The following is a 17516-nucleotide window of genomic DNA, read 5'->3' on the forward strand; positions in this document are numbered from 1 at the left end:
AACTAGCAACAGACGAGTAAACTTTCAACAGCGAGCAGCCGACTATACCCAGTGGGAGTAGGGGAGAGAAGGGGAGAGAAGGAAAGATAAAACACGCGAAGTGCAAGTCAGGGTGGTAGGGTTATCTCGGATTTTAAAAATTCAACCTCAGTTTTCGTCAGCAGGAGGGATGGGTTTGACACGTTATTTTTTGCTGTGGTCATGGCGAATGATTCTATGATTTCCCTGCCGAATCTACTGTCATGCCCCCCAAGGATTTTTGTGTCATCAAAGAGGGGATGACAACGCAAACACGAACGGGCATGTATGACTATGGGATGATAAGAATCTGGAGAAGCCTTAGAAACTTCGTTGTGATGTTCGCGGAGTCTGTGATTGGTGCATCTGCCGGTCTGTCCTATGTATTGATGGCCACAGCTCAATGGGATGGAATAAACTTTCTTCTCTTTGCATGGAATGAATTTCTTTTCGTGTTTGACAGTGCAGCCAATCGGAATCCTGTTGTTGAACAGGATTCCGATTGGCTGCACTGTCAAACACGAAAAGAAATTCATTCCATGCAAAGAGAAGAAAGTTTATTCCATCACATTGAGCTGTGGCCATCAATACATAGGACAGACCGGCAGATGCACCAATCACAGACTCCGCGAACATCACAACGAAGTTTCTAAGGCTTCTCCAGATTCTTATCATCCCATAGTCATACATGCCCGTTCGTGTTTGCGTTGTCATCCCCTCTTTGATGACACAAAAATCCTTGGGGGGCATGACAGTAGATTCGGCAGGGAAATCATAGAATCATTCGCCATGACCACAGCAAAAAATAACGTGTCAAACCCATCCCTCCTGCTGACGAAAACTGAGGTTGAATTTTTAAAATCCGAGATAACCCTACCACCCTGACTTGCACTTCGCGTGTTTTATCTTTCCTTCTCTCCCCTACTCCCACTGCTCGCTGTTGAAAGTTTACTCGTCTGTTGCTAGTTGAAAGATGTGGTTGTGTTGTCCCTGTTTTAATTGTTTATTCTTTCTTCATCCATGACTTTAACCAACACGCTCTTCTACCAAGCATATCTAATTCGGCATTACAGGGTGTTGTAAACGCCTTTCATTTATTTTTGTTTTCTTATGATAGCTGCGTTGGCATAAATATTAGAAAAATGCCTACTTCGTAAGCTCGTCTTTCATTGTAATAATAAACAATTAAAATAGACTGTAATCAGCCAATCTAAAAAAATGTTTTATGGCTAACCTTAGCCAAGCTCATTGCTTTTAGAGAAGCTGTCTGTTTGCCATTGTCTTTTTTTATAACAGCTGCCGACCTCTTCAAACAATCTCGGGAGCATCTTTTTTTTTTCTTTTTGGCTCCTTTTAGTTTAATTGCAGAGTCCTAATTGCACATGAGAGAGCATGCGAGTTCGACTTTAGCGATTTGAATTTCTACATAGTTTGAGTGATACTAGTTTCCGTAATAAAAAAAGCTCGAGGTATACCTAAGCGCTTCTTATGAGTTGTGAATGTGAAAGCATGCAAGCCGTCTGCTGCATACTTTTCGTCGCCAGTCAGCGCACGCCCTCTCTTGGGCGCACTGACCTTGGATGCTCCGTGCTAACGGTGCGCTGACGGACACACAGCGCCATGGGGTGAGCGGTCGTTGAAACTGATGCGCAGCGGCCAATGGGAGCCTCGTCGACCTGCGCCAGCCAATGGGACCGAAGCCGAAAATCCATCAGCTTTACTCAGCTCCTTTGGGATCGGGGGATTTAGGTGCCGTTGGCTAGCTTTTCGCGTGGTTTCATAGCTAAGAGCTGGCTTCACTTGGAGAAAAGATTTAAAGTGCCGTTTGGTGCGGCCCGCTCCATGAGACAGTTAATGCTTTCGCATTAATATGTTTGGTAGTGACAATGAGCAGCAAAATGGGAGTTAAGGCTTGTTCTCATGTGCAGCGCAGTGCCGAATCAGCACTGATATTTGGCACTGACTCAGTGCTATATCAGAACTGTATTTTACCCTATGTTTCACCACTATGATTTCCTCCTCACTTATTGTGTCGAAGACTCTCTGCAGCGAAAGTGTTTTTTATGAGTTTAGTACCAGTAATAAAAGCATTCTTAGCAACATACCTGTTTTAAAAACTGATTGTAACCTCTTCAGTGCAATCAAGTATCCTTTTGATGGTGGACATTTCTTTATGCCGAGTACAAGAGTGTTTATGATTTGGAGGAGGTGCTTTGGCTGTGTTCTTAGTGCTCATTACTATATCCATTGTCAAATGAGAGTTTATTGGGGTTACAAGCACTGAGACACTGAAAGTTCTCAACCCAAACCATTTACCATTGTTTTCCCTTTTTCCCAGTGACATTCCTCCCGACTCCGCTTGAAACTGCCGAAAAATCGGCACTCATGCAGCTCCTTATCAGTGCCGAGTTAGTGCTGTAAGGATTTGGAAACTGACCTTTAGTTAGAGGAATTGCATAGATGAAAATGTTGATCTGCAATTCTAGAGGCTAACCCATGATCTTTCATTGCAAAGACTGATCAAGAAGCACACGTCTCTTTTTGTAAAAGCTAGCATCAGACCAGGTTTACTTTACAATTACATTTTTTTAACCCTGGAGTGTGGGGAAACGGTACAGGACAACATGAATCTCCAATTTGTCTTGTCCTGTCTTTTCGTTTCCCCACTCTCCAGGGTTAAAAAATACCAGTTCTTAACCAGCTCGCCCGCACACTTGCATTAACTTCATTAAGGTTTACTTGACTTTCACGATTAGCCTTATACACCTACTAGATATCCATGGCTCTGTATTTGGCTGCACCCTATCACGGCAGAGCTCGTCATTACACAAGCCCTTACGTTCCCCAAAAGTGCTTCCAACTGCTTGTGGCTGATCACGTTGCCCACAGTTCCTTGTTCGACAAACAGGCCCATCTCGGTCATGGCTCTATCCTTCGCACATACTCTTGTGGCTCAGTTACGTTCTAGGCCAAGTGTTAGACGAAATTTGGTACTTCAGCGAAGAACACTTACACCCGAGAAACAATACACACTCATACATATGTTAGATGAGTGGCAAGTCGTCCAGACCGTACAAAATGCCTACGCCGGGCAGGGGTGGATTAATGGGTCAGGCACTGGCGGGGGGGGGGGTTCTGTAGGCATTCGGCTGGTGGAGGGGAGGGGGAGGGGTCTGCTGAGATATGACGTTTTGGTTGAAATGTTGCCTGGATCTATTTTGTTGACACTGTTTGCTATTTCACCAAAAACTAAACCTTTGGCTGGTATACATCAGTGATTTTATGCAAACAAAGTTGACTTTGGGGAGCTTGGGAGCTTGGGACCTCCGCCTCTGACACCGGGGCACCCAGCGTGACATCCGAGATGCTCGGAATTACGGCGCAGCCGCGAGTCCAATCTCTCTGATGATCGTCGTCTGCCAAGTCCCTTCCGTGGGTCGGAATGGTCCGCCCTCTGCGGGGAAGTGGACGCACCGACTTTATTCGTAAATATGTGGCTTCGTCCCAGTTTTTATGGTCGCCGACAAGATGAGAACGGTGGGGTATCTCTTGTAAATGTCCTGCCTCCAGTGCGCACCCATTGCCTTTCGCCGTGCCTCGACTTTGCATCCACGCTCGAGGGTGCGAGATGCCGAAACGCTATCGAAGGTAGGAAGCTCATGCTGGAGACGGGACAACTGGAGGACCTTCCTGTCGGTCTCATCCTGCCAGACTGTAGCACAATAACTTCCCCACCCACTATATTGAGAACTCCTTGCCTGAAAACAAGCTGTGTAGACGACTAGAGTCGGGGGAGGATGGCTTCCTTTTGGTAGTCAGCTCTCGTGATGTTGCGACGTATTTGAGCGAATCAAGTGGGTGGTGATTATTGTCGTGTTTTCGTTGTAACCGTGTGCCAACCCTTTCTGATGACGTCTGCTTTCTCTTCCGTGGACGACTAGCCTCAAGGCAGAGTGGCTCTACAGCCAAGGCAAAGGGCGCTGCTTCCACCTGGGCGACCACTTGGCTCTTGTCGAGTACCTCTCTCAAGTGTGTCCACTGACGGCTGCCGATCAGGTGAGTGCCACGTCTGTCGCCATCGTTCGCGGGCCACTTTTCTTTCAGGTGGGATCTTCCAAATGTCGCATTAGCGGTCAGACGGCAGTATGGTTCTCACAGGAGCGAACCTACGCTCGCATGCTTTTCGACATTCCCAAAAGAAGCAGAACCCTTAGACAGAAGTGACAACATCCACGCAGAAAGAAAAATGTATCCAAAGAACAAGTTCGTCTGCTTCTTTTGCTCGGATTGTGGTGACGTCAGAATGCCGATGCTTTGAGGCTTACCCACTATCTTTTAATCAGAGCTAATCAGAGCTTGGCATTCTAACGTCACCACAACCCGAGCAAAAGAAACAGAAGAACTTGCGCCCTGCATAGCAAAACTGCCGGTAAGCAAATCGCGTATTAGCAAGGAATTTCATTTGTATGCTGCATAGCTGCCATGAAAGGGAAAACATTGATATGGATTTTTGTAAGAATAATGAATTTGGGTAAAGACCCTCCTTTGGAACTCCACATAGTTATTGTTAAGATGAGAATGGCAGCAAGAGATGCACCTCTTAAGAAGAATGGGGCATATTAATCTCTTTTTATATCCGGCCCCTCACTCGAGGTTTAAGTTTGTGTGGTGGGCAACTCTCAGCCCCTTTTTAGTTTTGAAAGTTGTGTGGAAGCAACAATCAGTATTTCATGACTGTCAGCTCTGTTAGATTGTTTGATGTGATACTACAGGTCATATCGGAGGTGCTTGGGAAGTGCAAAGCTGATTTAGACACCAAACAAAAAAGCTTATGGTCAACATACTTAGTGGCATAAAAAGAAAACCTTGTCCTACAATAGAGAGGAGAAATCTCCCACAGGGCCTCTTGCTGCTCATTGAAAGCTTTAAATAATGTTGAGCCATAACAACTCGAATGATTGCGTCGATTTTTAAAGGTTGACTGTTAAATCAAACTTGGAGCAAGCTTATCTCAGTTGGAGGGACTAGAAACAGAACTTGGAGCTCTGAGCCAGTGTTGTAGGTCGAGAGGGATTCCTGTGTATATTTTGTAGGAATACCTACCAATCATGGGTGCTTCGAAAACTGATGAACTTTGATGTGCCTCATTTGTTGCCAGCAAATCATTCTAAAGAACCGTTTGACTAGTAATCCTAGTTATGGTATGTTCAAGAGGCTTTTGTTCATATTGGTGCTCAAACGTCCTTCTTTTCTGGTACATGTTCTTGTTGGAGCTACATCCAATGAACCGACCTTGAACGACCCTTTTCGAAGTCTCTCGATCTTGAAATGTTCATTGTTTCTACTGCCCCAAATACATCCTTTTTTAGTCCTACCAAACCCGAGTCTGCTGCGCGGCACGATGCACCGCTCGCTGAACGTGCTGATGTCCTGAATGTCTTTGTGTCTTTGGAGATTCCATCGTAACTTGTCATTGAATGGCAGTCAAAAACAGAAGGTGGCTCACATTCGTGTTTCTCTTTCGTGACCACTGAAATCACTTAGGATTGTTGAAAGAACTGGCTACGATATTTTAGCAGTCTCTTTTAATGCACTTGTGAGATTTGCACAGCTGGCAAAACAGCAGTAAGGAGACAAAGACACGTCGGTTTGACTATGAAACGCGCTTCACAGCGCGAGAAGAAAAAAAAACAAAGGTTTGCACGAGCGCTTCGTTGTGAGGGAGGGACAGGCGTGCTGGAATGTAGAATGTCCCATGGAAGACTCGAATTATCCGACAAAAACAGATAGGAGGCAAGAAATGAAGGCAGTTTGACTGCTCAAAGGAGGAAGACGCAGGATCGAGGCATCGTCCCACCATAGCACCTAGAAGCCAAATGGGCAAAGATACATACTAGTCGAGGGACACGTCAGTGCTTGTCGTGCAAACACTCAAGCAAAAAGTTGAGCAAAGAGTTTAACAGATTTCTTCAGGCTTTTGGTACTTTGTCCCATTAACAAAACCATTCGTCTATAATATTGCATTGTAAAAATGCCGGACTACATTGTGGGGCACGACACAGCGTAGGATTGGACTTCAGGAAAACAAGTGGCAAAAAGGCAAGATGGTGCGATTGTTTGTAAAGAGCTAGCAGAAAAGGTTTGGCTGCAATACAAGAACCACTCTACGAACCATGTATATACATATAAATATATAAGTATACGTTTTTTTTTTACCGGTTCTGCTCTTGTTTGAAAGATAGAACCCGAGCTGGAGCGTGGCACGTGTCGATGCATTTCTCTGAGATTGCGAGCGCGAAAGATTTTGTTGCCCACGTGCGTAGGCATACAGTTAGTAAGTGTCCCTCACCGCCGGTCTACGAGTTTTGCCGGTGCGATCGCGCACGAAAGCTGATCGCTTCCTCGCATATAATAATAAAAAAGAAATATAAAAGAAAGTATTGCACTTGTTGTGTTGTAAGTAGTGAACCGTTCGCGCGCGTAAATATGTGTTTTTTTTCTTCATATATCTTCTTTCGCGTCGTTAGCAATCTCGCAAAACGTCCCCGCGGGACAGCCGACTTGGCACAAGTGACCACGTGACTACGACCTGTGCCAAAGTCCCCTCCGGACCCCCCCTCACCGTACTCCCCCCAAAAAAGGGCACGCGCAAGCGTCACGTCACGTTGTCCACGAGTCTGTTGGGTGTCAGTCCCAAAAAGCTGGCGAACACCTCGCGGTTCGTGGTCACGCAGCCGCCTCCCATGTGGGGCGCCTGGTAGGACGACTCGTGCTGCGCGACGACGTGGTGCTGCTGCTTTTGCTGGTAGAGCGCCCGGAGCGCCTTCTCGGCGATCACGGTGAAGGGCACGGTCAGCTCGGGGAACCCGCCGTCCGTCATCAGCTGGGAGCGTCGCACGAGCACGCGGCGCGGGCCGCTGGGCCGCACCGTCGGCAGGAAAGTCCGCGCGGGCGGCGGAGTTGGCGGAGACGCCGGCTCAGCCGCGGCGGCCACCGGCTCGCGCGGCTGCTCACACTTCCGGTAAAGGAGCGGCCCGTCGGCGGGCGCCGGGATCGCGTCCGCACGTGCCGGCTCGTGCGGTAGCGCGTTGGCAAGTTCGGGGGTCCGTCTCGGGGCCACGGCCGGGGCCGGGGCGTGCGGGGGCAGCGCGCAGCACGAGGCGGCAGGGACGACCAGCGCGCCGCTGGGCACCCGCTTCACCTTGCGCCAGCCGCGGATGGTGGACTCGTTCAGGCCGAACTTGGAGCCCGCGGCCCGGTTGCTGAACCGCTCGGCGAAGTGGATCACCTGCAGCTTGAACTTGGCGTCGTACTTGCCCTTCTTTTTGGCGGCCGGCGTCATATCGCGCACCGCTCTCTCGGACTCGTGTCCCTGCTCCGTGCGTCTGCCTCTCCTCCCGTGCGCCGCCAACGGGGTAAAAGACCTGACCCGCGGTTGCCGAGTGCGCCACGCGAGGGCGACACTCGGCGCGCCTGCCGCGAGCGCTGCTTTTTTGGGGCTTTCGGGGGGCTCGGGCCTGGGGCTCGCCGATTGCCACACCCGGCTCCTACCGACAATGCGTTTTTTTTTCTTTTCTTTTTGCGTTGGTTAAATGTGACCTTGCTCACTTTGGAAGTGAAACTTTATTATTTTATATATATATATACTTTTTTTTCAGAATACGTAGCAGGGGCAATGACCAAATGAGGACAAAGCTGGCGCGAACAAATCCCCCCCTTGGAAAAAAATATTTCGCGGGCCTTTTAGCTTTTACGATATGTTCTTTCGTAGCTGCGCATGGATAGATGCAACCATGACTGCCCTTCATTCTTTGGTCCATTTTTATTAAGGTTGCTTCACTTAATCAACGCTATGGTCACACATTGACCAACTTTTTAGGCATGATTGTGTCCTTGTTAAAAATGCAAACTTGGTGTGGATTTGCCACTGCATCAGTACAATGGGCAAAGTACATTCTTAAATGCTCCCACCCTTTGAGTAATAAACTTTGCAGTAAGAGTTGAAAGCAACATTCCGAACCCGGGTTACCCTGTGCTTGTCATGCAGTAGCGGATGCACTTGTACTCACCCACAAGTGTGTGTGTCCCGCAACGGGGTGATGCTGGCACGCCATTTTCTTATCTGCGAGATTTACAAAACTGGCGCACTGCATGTCGTGCAGCTTGGCGGGAAATAACATTGTGCATAATGAGGCTCCACCAGCCTTTGTGTCGAGTCTGAGAGTTTGTGGCCTGCATAGCAGAAACAGAAGGCTGTGTCAGTAGCTCACCCAACAAACTTCAAAAGCAAGAGATCATGTGTCGAGTATAAGAGGGGCTTATCAGAGTCGGAGAGAGCTTGCGGACGTGCTGTAACGTTGTACCAATGTCCTTTAATGTAAGAAGAAAAAAAAATCCAACTGTTTGCTGTGTTCACACAACTACAAACATACACTCGCAACTGCAACCCGAGTTTGTAAACTGTTACTGGAGCGAAGAAAAAAAAATGAAACACTGTCCCACAACGAAACTACCAGGGACACCGTTCAACGTGGTTTGTCCGGACCATTTCTCGTTGCCCACAACTTCTGAATGACTCCGTCCAGTCTCTGTCTACTCCGAGGCTTCATGTAGAACACACCAATTGGCGGAATGTAGCGGTGCTCCCGAGTCTTCGCCGCGGCCTCTCGAACGGGCCTGGCCAATGCAGCCGCGAGGTTAACGTTCTTGGCGACCGGCTTGGAGAGATCCAGCGGCTGGTATTCTTCGGGGGACACCGTACTGTTGTTGGCCTTGCCTTTTGCCGGCTGCTTCCACGTGGAACCCTTGGCTGCTGCATTGGGGGCCGCCAGTCGAGCAACCAAGGGACTACTCCTGGAAGCCTCGGTGGCACGTGGACCGTCCGCAAACATCCTCGAGTGGACGCTCGGGTGGTCCAGGATGGAGCTATGGTGCACCACGCCTCCGTTCTGCCCGACCTGCGTGTGGCGGAACGTCTGCTGGGGTTTGGTCCTGTCTGTTGCCGCCGGGTCGAGGTTGCTAGCCCTCTTCTTCAGCTTGGAGGTGTCCTGGATGAGTCTCTTCCTGTTCTGCGGAACGGTGTACGGGACGTAGTGGCCGGGAGAGAGGTTCTTCCTCGGCCGACTTCCACTGACCCGCGTTGTCGACTGCAGGGGGCCGTCGCTGCTTCCCAGAAACGAGTCGCTCACTCGCACATCGCGTGCAGGGTCCTCGGGCTCCGGTCGTAGCTGCTCGTCGAGGTGACTGACACCACTCTCGCGCGCGTTGGGGACACCAGAGTACTTGGAGGCGTGCTCTAGTTGCGCCGGCAGCGACGGGGGGGCGTTGGAGGCGTGCATCGCTCCAGATTGCGGGCTGTCGTTCGGAAGCCCGCTATCGGCGTCGTGCGGTAGCTTCGCCGGCGATAAGCAATCTCCATCAGGGGTAGCCAGCGGCCTGTGCAGCGAGATCTTGAGCTTGAGCGATCCCTCCTTGAGGGTACACACGCCGTGAACGCTGTTGCCGTTGCTGGCGCTCCGCTGCTCGACGTCTTCGGCCGGCCGGGGGCCCGGCGGCGTCGCCGCCGCCGCCACTGCAGTCGCAGGCTTTCTGTGGTGGTGGTGGTGATGGTGGGGTGCGAGCGGCGGCGGCGGAGCCAGCCCGCTGTCCGACTCGCAGCCGCGCTGCGTCTCGAGCTTGGGCTTCTTGGAACGTTCGCCGTCGTCGCTCTTGCGACGCTTCATGGGCGCCGTCTTCTCGGGGGTAACCTGTGGATCCGCGCTGAGGTCGTGCGGTGACGCCGCCGCCGAACCGTTGTGTGCGTACATCGCCGGCACTGCGACCGCTGGCTCTCCCGAGGCGCTGGGGCTGCGGTTTTCTTTGTCGTCTCCTCGCTGCTGGGACACGTGGTAGCGGCGATCGCGGCGGACGACGTCCCCCGAATCGTTCACGGGAGCGAGACGGCGACGGCAGGTATGGGCGCCCCGCTGAGCGATACGTCGTCGGCGCACGTCCAGCGGCGAGGTCTCGTCATAGACGTTGTCGTCGGCGACGGGGCGACGCAGGGCGAACGGCGAGTCGCGCGGTCGGCTCACCGCGACCGCCGCCGTCCGTCGTGGCACACAACGGAGCAAAGATGGATTCCCTACCTCGCTAATCTTCGGGAACGCCGTTGCAAGTCCGCCGCCGTGGCCACCATGCCCGCGAGTCGGTTCGGCGAAGAGCGAGCGTCGTCGGCCGCGTTTTGCCGCTCCGTCGGCGACCGCCGCGGTCGTACTACCTGGGAGTAGCTGCCCGGTCAGAGGCCTTCGAAAAGCGGTGCTCGATGTGTGCATTCGACACGAATTAGGGGCCTAACGAACGGGAACGACATGGCCCATTACGGTGACACAACATCGGCCAGACAACGACTTGTCCGCTCGCCGTTGCGCGGCCAAACATTTCTGGGCTTTCTTCGCTTTTTTCCTTTTTGTTTTCTTGCTTCTTGCCGCTTGTTCCGCCGCGAATGTGACACGGGTTTTTGACGGAGGGTGGCGCTGCGATGTCAGACCGGAAGTTTTATGACCGGAAGCATCCCTTTGGGAGCAGACGAGGCGCGGAAGGGGGGGAGGGGCCTCTCCTCCCGTGCAGCGAGGAATGTCGAATGGCGTCGCCGTGGCAGCGTTTTTTGACACGCTGATATTATAATAGACGGTGTCCTTCGCTCGACTCCTGAATAAAGATATCGCTTGAAATCCAACCCCTGTGTCGGCTCATGCGCCAGCGTCCGCTTTGCTCTTACGTAGCGAACTTCTCACGACAGTTTTTGCGGAGAGTACGACGCTGGCGCGCGCGGTGCCACCGCTGCGCGATTGTTGCGCTCGTTTGTTTGTTGATGCATATTTTTTGTTTGACGGTCCTTTTTTGCCTGTTGTGCGTCACCGATAGCGACGGATGCGGGCCTTCGCGTTTTGGCAGAGATAAATGCGCGTGAAATGATAAAATACATTCCCGCGTCGGCTGCTTTTGTGTCGTCTGCTTCTGTGGTGCACGGCACTGCGCGTTGCCTGTAGCTTCTGCAGTGTTTTGCTTCTGCAAAACTTGTAGAAGCAGACACTGCAGAAGCTACAGGAAACGCGCAGTGCCCGCTTCTACAAGTTTTGCGAGAACGTTATTTTAGCGAGTGGAAGGAACCACAAATTGGGAAAGAGCGACCGATAAACCAAACCAGTTGCAGAATTTCCGTACATGCATGCATCGTTGGAAGTTCCAAATCTCTCGCTACGTTGATTGTCGTCACACGTCAGCCGGTAACGCCATTTTAGAACAGCTCCACGAAAAATAAAAGGGTAAACATGAGGAAGCCGTATGACGCCATTAGGAATTGTGACGACAAGAGCTTGGATCAAATTTGACCTACATACATCGCTTCACGGCGTAGCTACATGAATGTGGTCATACTTCGCGTAGCGTTGTATCTAGGGCCTCCGTGACTTCTCCTACATTACCTAACAAGGAAATGCTTTTTTTTTTATTGTTGTCACTTTTTTGCTTGTTAATCTCGAAGCGCGAAACAGCTGCAGTTCGAATGGACCGTCATTAACATACGCCGACCAATCTCGTATCCGACCGCAGCTTCTGATACAGCTTCGTAAGCGCCCTCCGCTCGACCGAGACGGTGAAACCTGTGCTAGGCTATACGTAGCGCGTAGAACATTTCTGTTTCGTGCACGGCGCACAGGACGCGTTTTGTGAAGGCAGCCAACGGGCGGCACGTACGCCCGCGCGCGCAGTCGTTCGCTCACTTGATTGATCCGTTTTTAACCCCGCGAAGGAAATTCACCGGGGGCGCCGAGGCCCTGGATTTTGAGGGCGACCTGCTTGGGCAGCCGTGCGCCTCGAGAGGTGCCGCGACTGCATGTCGCTGTGTGCACCAAGTGTCGTACGCTGTGTCCAAGACGAGACGCTGGAGTCGAGGCGACGCTGGTGTTTTGCCTTCCGGCATGCGTACTGTTCGACCTTTTATTAGAAGCACAATAGAAGAGAGATACAAAAGCAAACGAACGAACGATAATAATAATAATAATATTTATACATATGAAAGTGAAAACATAAGGACATAAATATCATGGAGCTATCATTCGTTCATTCAGCTCCGAGTATCGCCGCAGTATTGTCATGCGACTGTCTGTTGCGATGGTTATATATTTATATTTTGCCTTCGTGGTGTATGTACTCCGGAGTCCTAACTGCAATCGGAGGGGGGGGGGGGGGGGGGGGGGGGTGGATAGGGCTCAGCAGGATATCGACCGTGTAGTGTTGTTTCAAGATTATGAAGACTCACAACTGTGGACACTCACATAGGCTTACAGTTACAGTGATAATACATCTACACACAGACGCACGCACACACGCACGCCCGCGCACGCGCACACACACACGAACGTACACGCACACGTGCAGATCTACAGATTCATACCTATGCTCACACATACATTTATACTCGATCGGCAAACATATATTAACGCACGAGGCCGCAGTGCAGAATGAAATAGCTGCGCCATTTGCGGCAAAGTGCGACTAGAGTGCTTACCTTGCTACGTTTTGCTAAATTTCGCCAAGTTGCAAGAAATTGGCGCAAACATTGTGCCAAGAGATTTTCTTTTTTTCCTTTTTTTTTTTTGTTGAACTTTTGGATCGTTACGGTAGGCCTTTTCGTAGTTTCTAAGCTGCTCGATTATCGCTTCGAATAACGTACTCTTTGCTTTGATCTCCTTACCGAACACGGACAGCACTTGGAAGTTCCGTAGTATTTTTCCTAGTTCGAAGTCACTTCGGGCGGGTTAGTCAGCTCCGTTGAGTGCGCTTCTCATCGCGCGGTGCTGCGCTGCGGGGAAACGACACCCACGGAGTAGACATGGCGATCCTGCGTGTCTCGCTTCGCCACAGCGCATCCGTGTTAGTGGGGAAAAGCACTCCTCCAGAGCGAGATGGTGCGCGCTCGCGTGCGTCGGGCATGGAAGAGAAAATGAAATCGGCGATTGGCTGGTAATCTCTACTTTGCCCTAAAGCTTTTAAAACAAAAACTTCGGCTGGTACACACTATAGACCGCTATATTCTCACGGGTTGTAGGCGTCATTGGTCGTGACTTTATCTTTCGTGTTCGATGTTGTCACGGATCGAAAATGTTAGACAGATGCGGGGCATTTCCATTAAATGTTTAGTGAGGCGAACGCCTTTTCACGTAAAACGAAACTATTACTACTGCGTCGGAGACGGAAAGGCAAGTGCCCCGAAGTAGTCAGTCACCGCTGGTTTTATATATGCTGTCAGTTCGGGAATGTTTCGTACCAGAACACACGATGTCAGCCGAGAATGAGCTGGAACTTTCCAGAAGTGTACAAATCGAACTATAAAAGAAACATCCGGGACGAGCCGGGATCGAACCTCTTTCCTCCGTATGACAGCCGCGTCCGTTGCCAACTCCGCTACGCACGGGGCAATATTTACACACTACTGATATTTAGGTACAACGTGCTGATTTCTATGTTGCCTCGATTAGCTGTCCGTGAGCTGTCCTATCGATTTTACGCTTATGTCAAATCCTTCGCTTCTTGTTGCTGCCTCTATGTAATCCTGCAACAGCTCGGAGAGCAGTCAATAAAGTTTAACGTAAAACTAAACTAGTTTTTACCCTCATGCTAAACACGCGTTTTCATAAAGCTCTACGTGGAAAATGCAATTGATGTGTAACTAAATTACAAAAGCTCCGCTTTTTGACTGAATTACGGATGCATGGTATTATTGAGGTAATCGGGACTTCATTGAGTCCATCAGGACCGTGCGACAACGGCCCAAATTGGGTCCATTTTTATCCAACGTTTTATCTGACAAGTTGCCGCAGAAATACTGCGCTTTCTGCCGCTACAGTTTGTAAAAAGAAAAAAGCTACTAGGAAACTAAACGCCTGTTTGCAGACGGAAGTATTTCTCGACTCGCGCAGTTTGCACATCCGTATAATATAAGGTTCTATCATCATGGCTTATTACTACATAGTTAATAGTACTAGACACACGTAGGCGACCCATTTCGTTTAATCCCAGCGCTTTTAAGATTCTGCTTTCTAACTGGTGTCGATTGTATTATAGGGTCGGAAAGGTTCGGCCACTGCTCCACCGAGATTTTCGGCCAAACCGCATAAAAATAGATGAAAACAAAGGCGTCTACGGCGATAAAATGTGCATATTTTAACTGCGAAATGAACTCTATCGATTTTTGTTGGGAAGAAGGGAGAAGAGCGGAATGGAGCGCAGAACGCCGTGCGCATATCTTTGCACGCGGCTCAAGGATTGCCGCGGAGACATGGAGGATGGTCGGCCCATTTTAGACGTGAGCAAAACGAGGAATAAGAAAAAAAAAAAAAAAAAAAGCTGAACTAATTAGTTCCGTATACGGGTCAGCCACTATGAAATGCTTCGCCATGTTTCCATGTTTTAAGGCCCATTGACACAGTGACAACGTTTGATCACGTGATACGACGAGATACGAGCGCGCGAGTCACCGGTGACATCCGTGCTTCGTATATCGCGAAAGCTACACGTTGAATTCACCTTATTAAAAATTCAATTTTCATTGCTTGACTCCTCGAAGGTCATCCTAATCATAGGCGCCGACTACGAGAAAGCTTGGGGGCACGTGCCTCCCCCCCCCCCCCCCCCCCCCCCCTTTAAAAAGCGGATAAATAAAAATTTATCCACTCACTAGCTCTGGTTACTAAGTGACCAGAGCTGGTGAGTCGGTAAGTAAGTCATGTTCGAAGACCCTACGTAGTATTAGCAAATACGATAAAGGTTAGTGCTAGAAATTCCTTCGAAAGCGACTGGGAGTAGTTGCGAAGGACGACAGTGGCACGTCTAGCGGACCGGCAGCCTACGGAAGGAAGCAGACGACAGAATACGTTTTGTAAGCCCCATTTTGTTTTCCCAAACGTTGAAAAAATTCATTACGGCCAGTGCGCTTGAACCACAGAATTCACTGATCACAACTGCGATGACAGCTAAATTATAGGGTCACAAGCAGACATTTGTTTAGGTATCATGCCGTCAGCGTGCTTATCCTTCCTTTTTCCAGGGAATTACACTCGTTTGGGACCTCTCTTTCAAGAGACGTCTCAAACGTTTCCCTGAAATATTCCCTGGTGATAGTTAAAGGGAAAGCAAATTGACTTAAAAGGGCGAAGGGAGGAATCACACTTTTGGTTTTAGAGCGCGGCTCTTAGGCGCCCGTTTCCGGGTTGAGCGGCGTCGGCGTCCACGTAACTGCGTGCGTTGCACTATGGGGCGTCAAAGTTTCCCCGCTAAATTTAGCGGGGAAACTGAATTGGCGTTGAGGTCACGCGACGTCCCTTTCCCCGCTCGATTTAGCGGGGAAATTTTCGCTAAATTTCTCACTATATTTAGCGGGAAAATTTTCGCTAAATTTCCTGCTCAATTTAACGGGGAAAGTTTTTATGTAAATAGGCAATAAAAGCGGTCCTAGAACCGAGCCCTGCGGCATACGTGAAAAGACGTCGGCCATCTGGGATTGGAAGCCATTGCGGGGAAAGTTTCGCTAAATTTAGCGGGAAATTTAACGAAAATTTCCCGCTAAATGGGTGGAGGGGAGGGTACGGGGGGGGGGGGGGGGGAGGAGAGGCATACCCTTCCCTCCTTACCCTGTTAGGGCGCCCGACGCCTATGGACTATAAGCAGCCCATAGGCGTCGGCGCCTATGGACTGTTTATAGCGATGTTCGTGACGTCTTTAACACTAAGCATGGTGCTTCCCAACGAAATATCGCATTCATATTTTGCCGTTCACGTTTTAAGAATATGGGACATCCCGTAGGCTCGTCCTTGCTCCCGCATCAACTACCACGTGACACTGAAGAGAGTGAGAGAGAGAGAATGTTGTAAAGAGAGCTCCCAGAATTCCCCCTGGCTCCGTGGAGGCCGTTGCACCTTTTGCAAGAGACTCCTGCCGGGTGACGCGATGATTGACACCGAATTCAAGCTGCATGCTGTCGTGCCATATGCGTCTCCAATGCATGAATCGAGTTCATGCCCAGGGTATGGCGGCGGCCTCGCATAATTGATGCGGCATGCGCCTACCGGATAGCGTGCCCTTTTGTAGAGAGAGCCTGTCTCCCTAATTGTCGCAATGAGAGCAACTGTTTATTACATATGGCCGTTCAAGACAGCACTGCCACGTGTTATATGACACGAGTTGAACACTCGGGAGTTCGTGCACAAGCTGTCTATGCCCCTAACGAGGGGGCAGCGAACCCAAAAGCCTTTTCAAAATCGACAGAGAACGTCGTTGACGAGAAAACATAATGCGTACTCATACAATTGAATCACGCCGCCTGTTGTAGGCGAAGCATGTGGTATTCTTGTTTATGACCACAGACGCATGCTAAAACTTACAATGACCGAACAGTTTTACAGATAGCATGTAGGCGGCTATCTTTACGCGTTACTGAATAGCAGGGAGATAAAATCTCAAAATTGAACCGGTTAAAACTGTCTGCGCGATATTCGAAGGCCAGATACAGTCCGAAAGGGGTAAAATCAAATTGAAGAAAAATCCAACGAAACCCCTATGATGATGAATCCGGCTGTCTAAGAAGCCGGCGAAGTAAGTGAATTCGATCCTAAAAAAAAACTTCGGCATAGCAAAATAAGTTTGTGGCCTTACGGCCACAAACTTGGCCGTAAGCTGTCTGAACGCTATTGATTATTCTTGCGCACAGCAGCCGATCATTAAACTACTGCCTGCGTGGTGGACGCTTATCGCAGCAGGTTAGCGGTCGTGCTTTCTTTGGTGACAAAGCGAAGACTCATGCACGTATAGACGCTTTACAGCAGCTGTGCATGGGCGCCGCCATAACCTCCCTTCAGTTTTTGTTTCCTTTTATATTTTTCACTTCTCTCCGTCATTTCCACAGGAGGACAGGTTACTGGCATTTTAAATACGACGGCGTCTTTTCCCCCAGCATTTGCCTTTGTAGAGGCTCGCCAAAGCCCGCTTCAGTGGTTTGATATCTCGGTAAGACAATAGAAGGTCGGCCATGGCGTCTGTAATCTGGCGCGTGTGTAAAGCGTCTATACCCCCGAATAAACACCACTTCACGTGCAGTTTTCAGTCTGGAGCATAATTATTCAACGAATAAATTGGCGAGCGGCGCATACACTAGAAGCTGAAGCCGAACTCACCTCCTGGTCTGTGGGTTTGGATTATGTTCGCTTCTTGCCATTTTACTCACTATGCATTGAGTTTTCTTTTTTTCCCCTTGTTGCTAGTATGAGTTTCTTTTTTTTTTTTTTAATTCTCATTCAGTCAGCACGGCGTGCAATGTTTGTGGGTATTTGTTAATCGCAGCAGTTAACTCCCATGTTCGTTCTTTTAAATTTAACCAAATTCAAACTTTAGTTGAAGTAAAAAAAAAAAAAAAATGACGATTCGATGCCGCATGTCCGAGATTTTTTTCCTATTTTTGTATA

At 49.7% G+C, this 17516-nt stretch overlaps 3 protein-coding genes across 4 annotated transcripts in view; 1 reads left to right on the forward strand and 2 right to left on the reverse strand.

The window, feature by feature from the left end:
* Positions 1 to 17516, forward strand: part of LOC8034486 (centrosomal protein of 97 kDa) — a 120518-nt gene that overhangs the window by 14924 nt on the left and 88078 nt on the right. For both annotated transcript variants that reach the window (XM_042291767.1, XM_042291766.1), the window contains exon 9: positions 3960 to 4074. In XM_042291767.1, the coding sequence (XP_042147701.1) occupies positions 3960 to 4074 (115 nt within the window). The remainder of the gene's footprint in view (positions 1 to 3959; positions 4075 to 17516) is intronic.
* On the reverse strand, positions 5589 to 7559 carry LOC8034457. Its single transcript, XM_002409544.5, has one exon. The coding sequence runs from the start codon at positions 7358 to 7360 to the stop codon at positions 6674 to 6676; it is 687 nt and encodes a 228-aa protein (XP_002409588.3). The 5' UTR covers positions 7361 to 7559; the 3' UTR covers positions 5589 to 6673.
* On the reverse strand, positions 8371 to 10733 carry LOC8034459. The gene has a single exon (XM_029984771.4). The coding sequence runs from the start codon at positions 10329 to 10331 to the stop codon at positions 8544 to 8546; it is 1788 nt and encodes a 595-aa protein (XP_029840631.2). The 5' UTR covers positions 10332 to 10733; the 3' UTR covers positions 8371 to 8543.

The sequence above is a fragment of the Ixodes scapularis genome, unplaced genomic scaffold (genome assembly GCF_016920785.2).
Source record: "Ixodes scapularis isolate PalLabHiFi unplaced genomic scaffold, ASM1692078v2 PGA_scaffold2__306_contigs__length_199485367, whole genome shotgun sequence".
NCBI lineage: Eukaryota > Metazoa > Arthropoda > Arachnida > Ixodida > Ixodidae > Ixodes > Ixodes scapularis.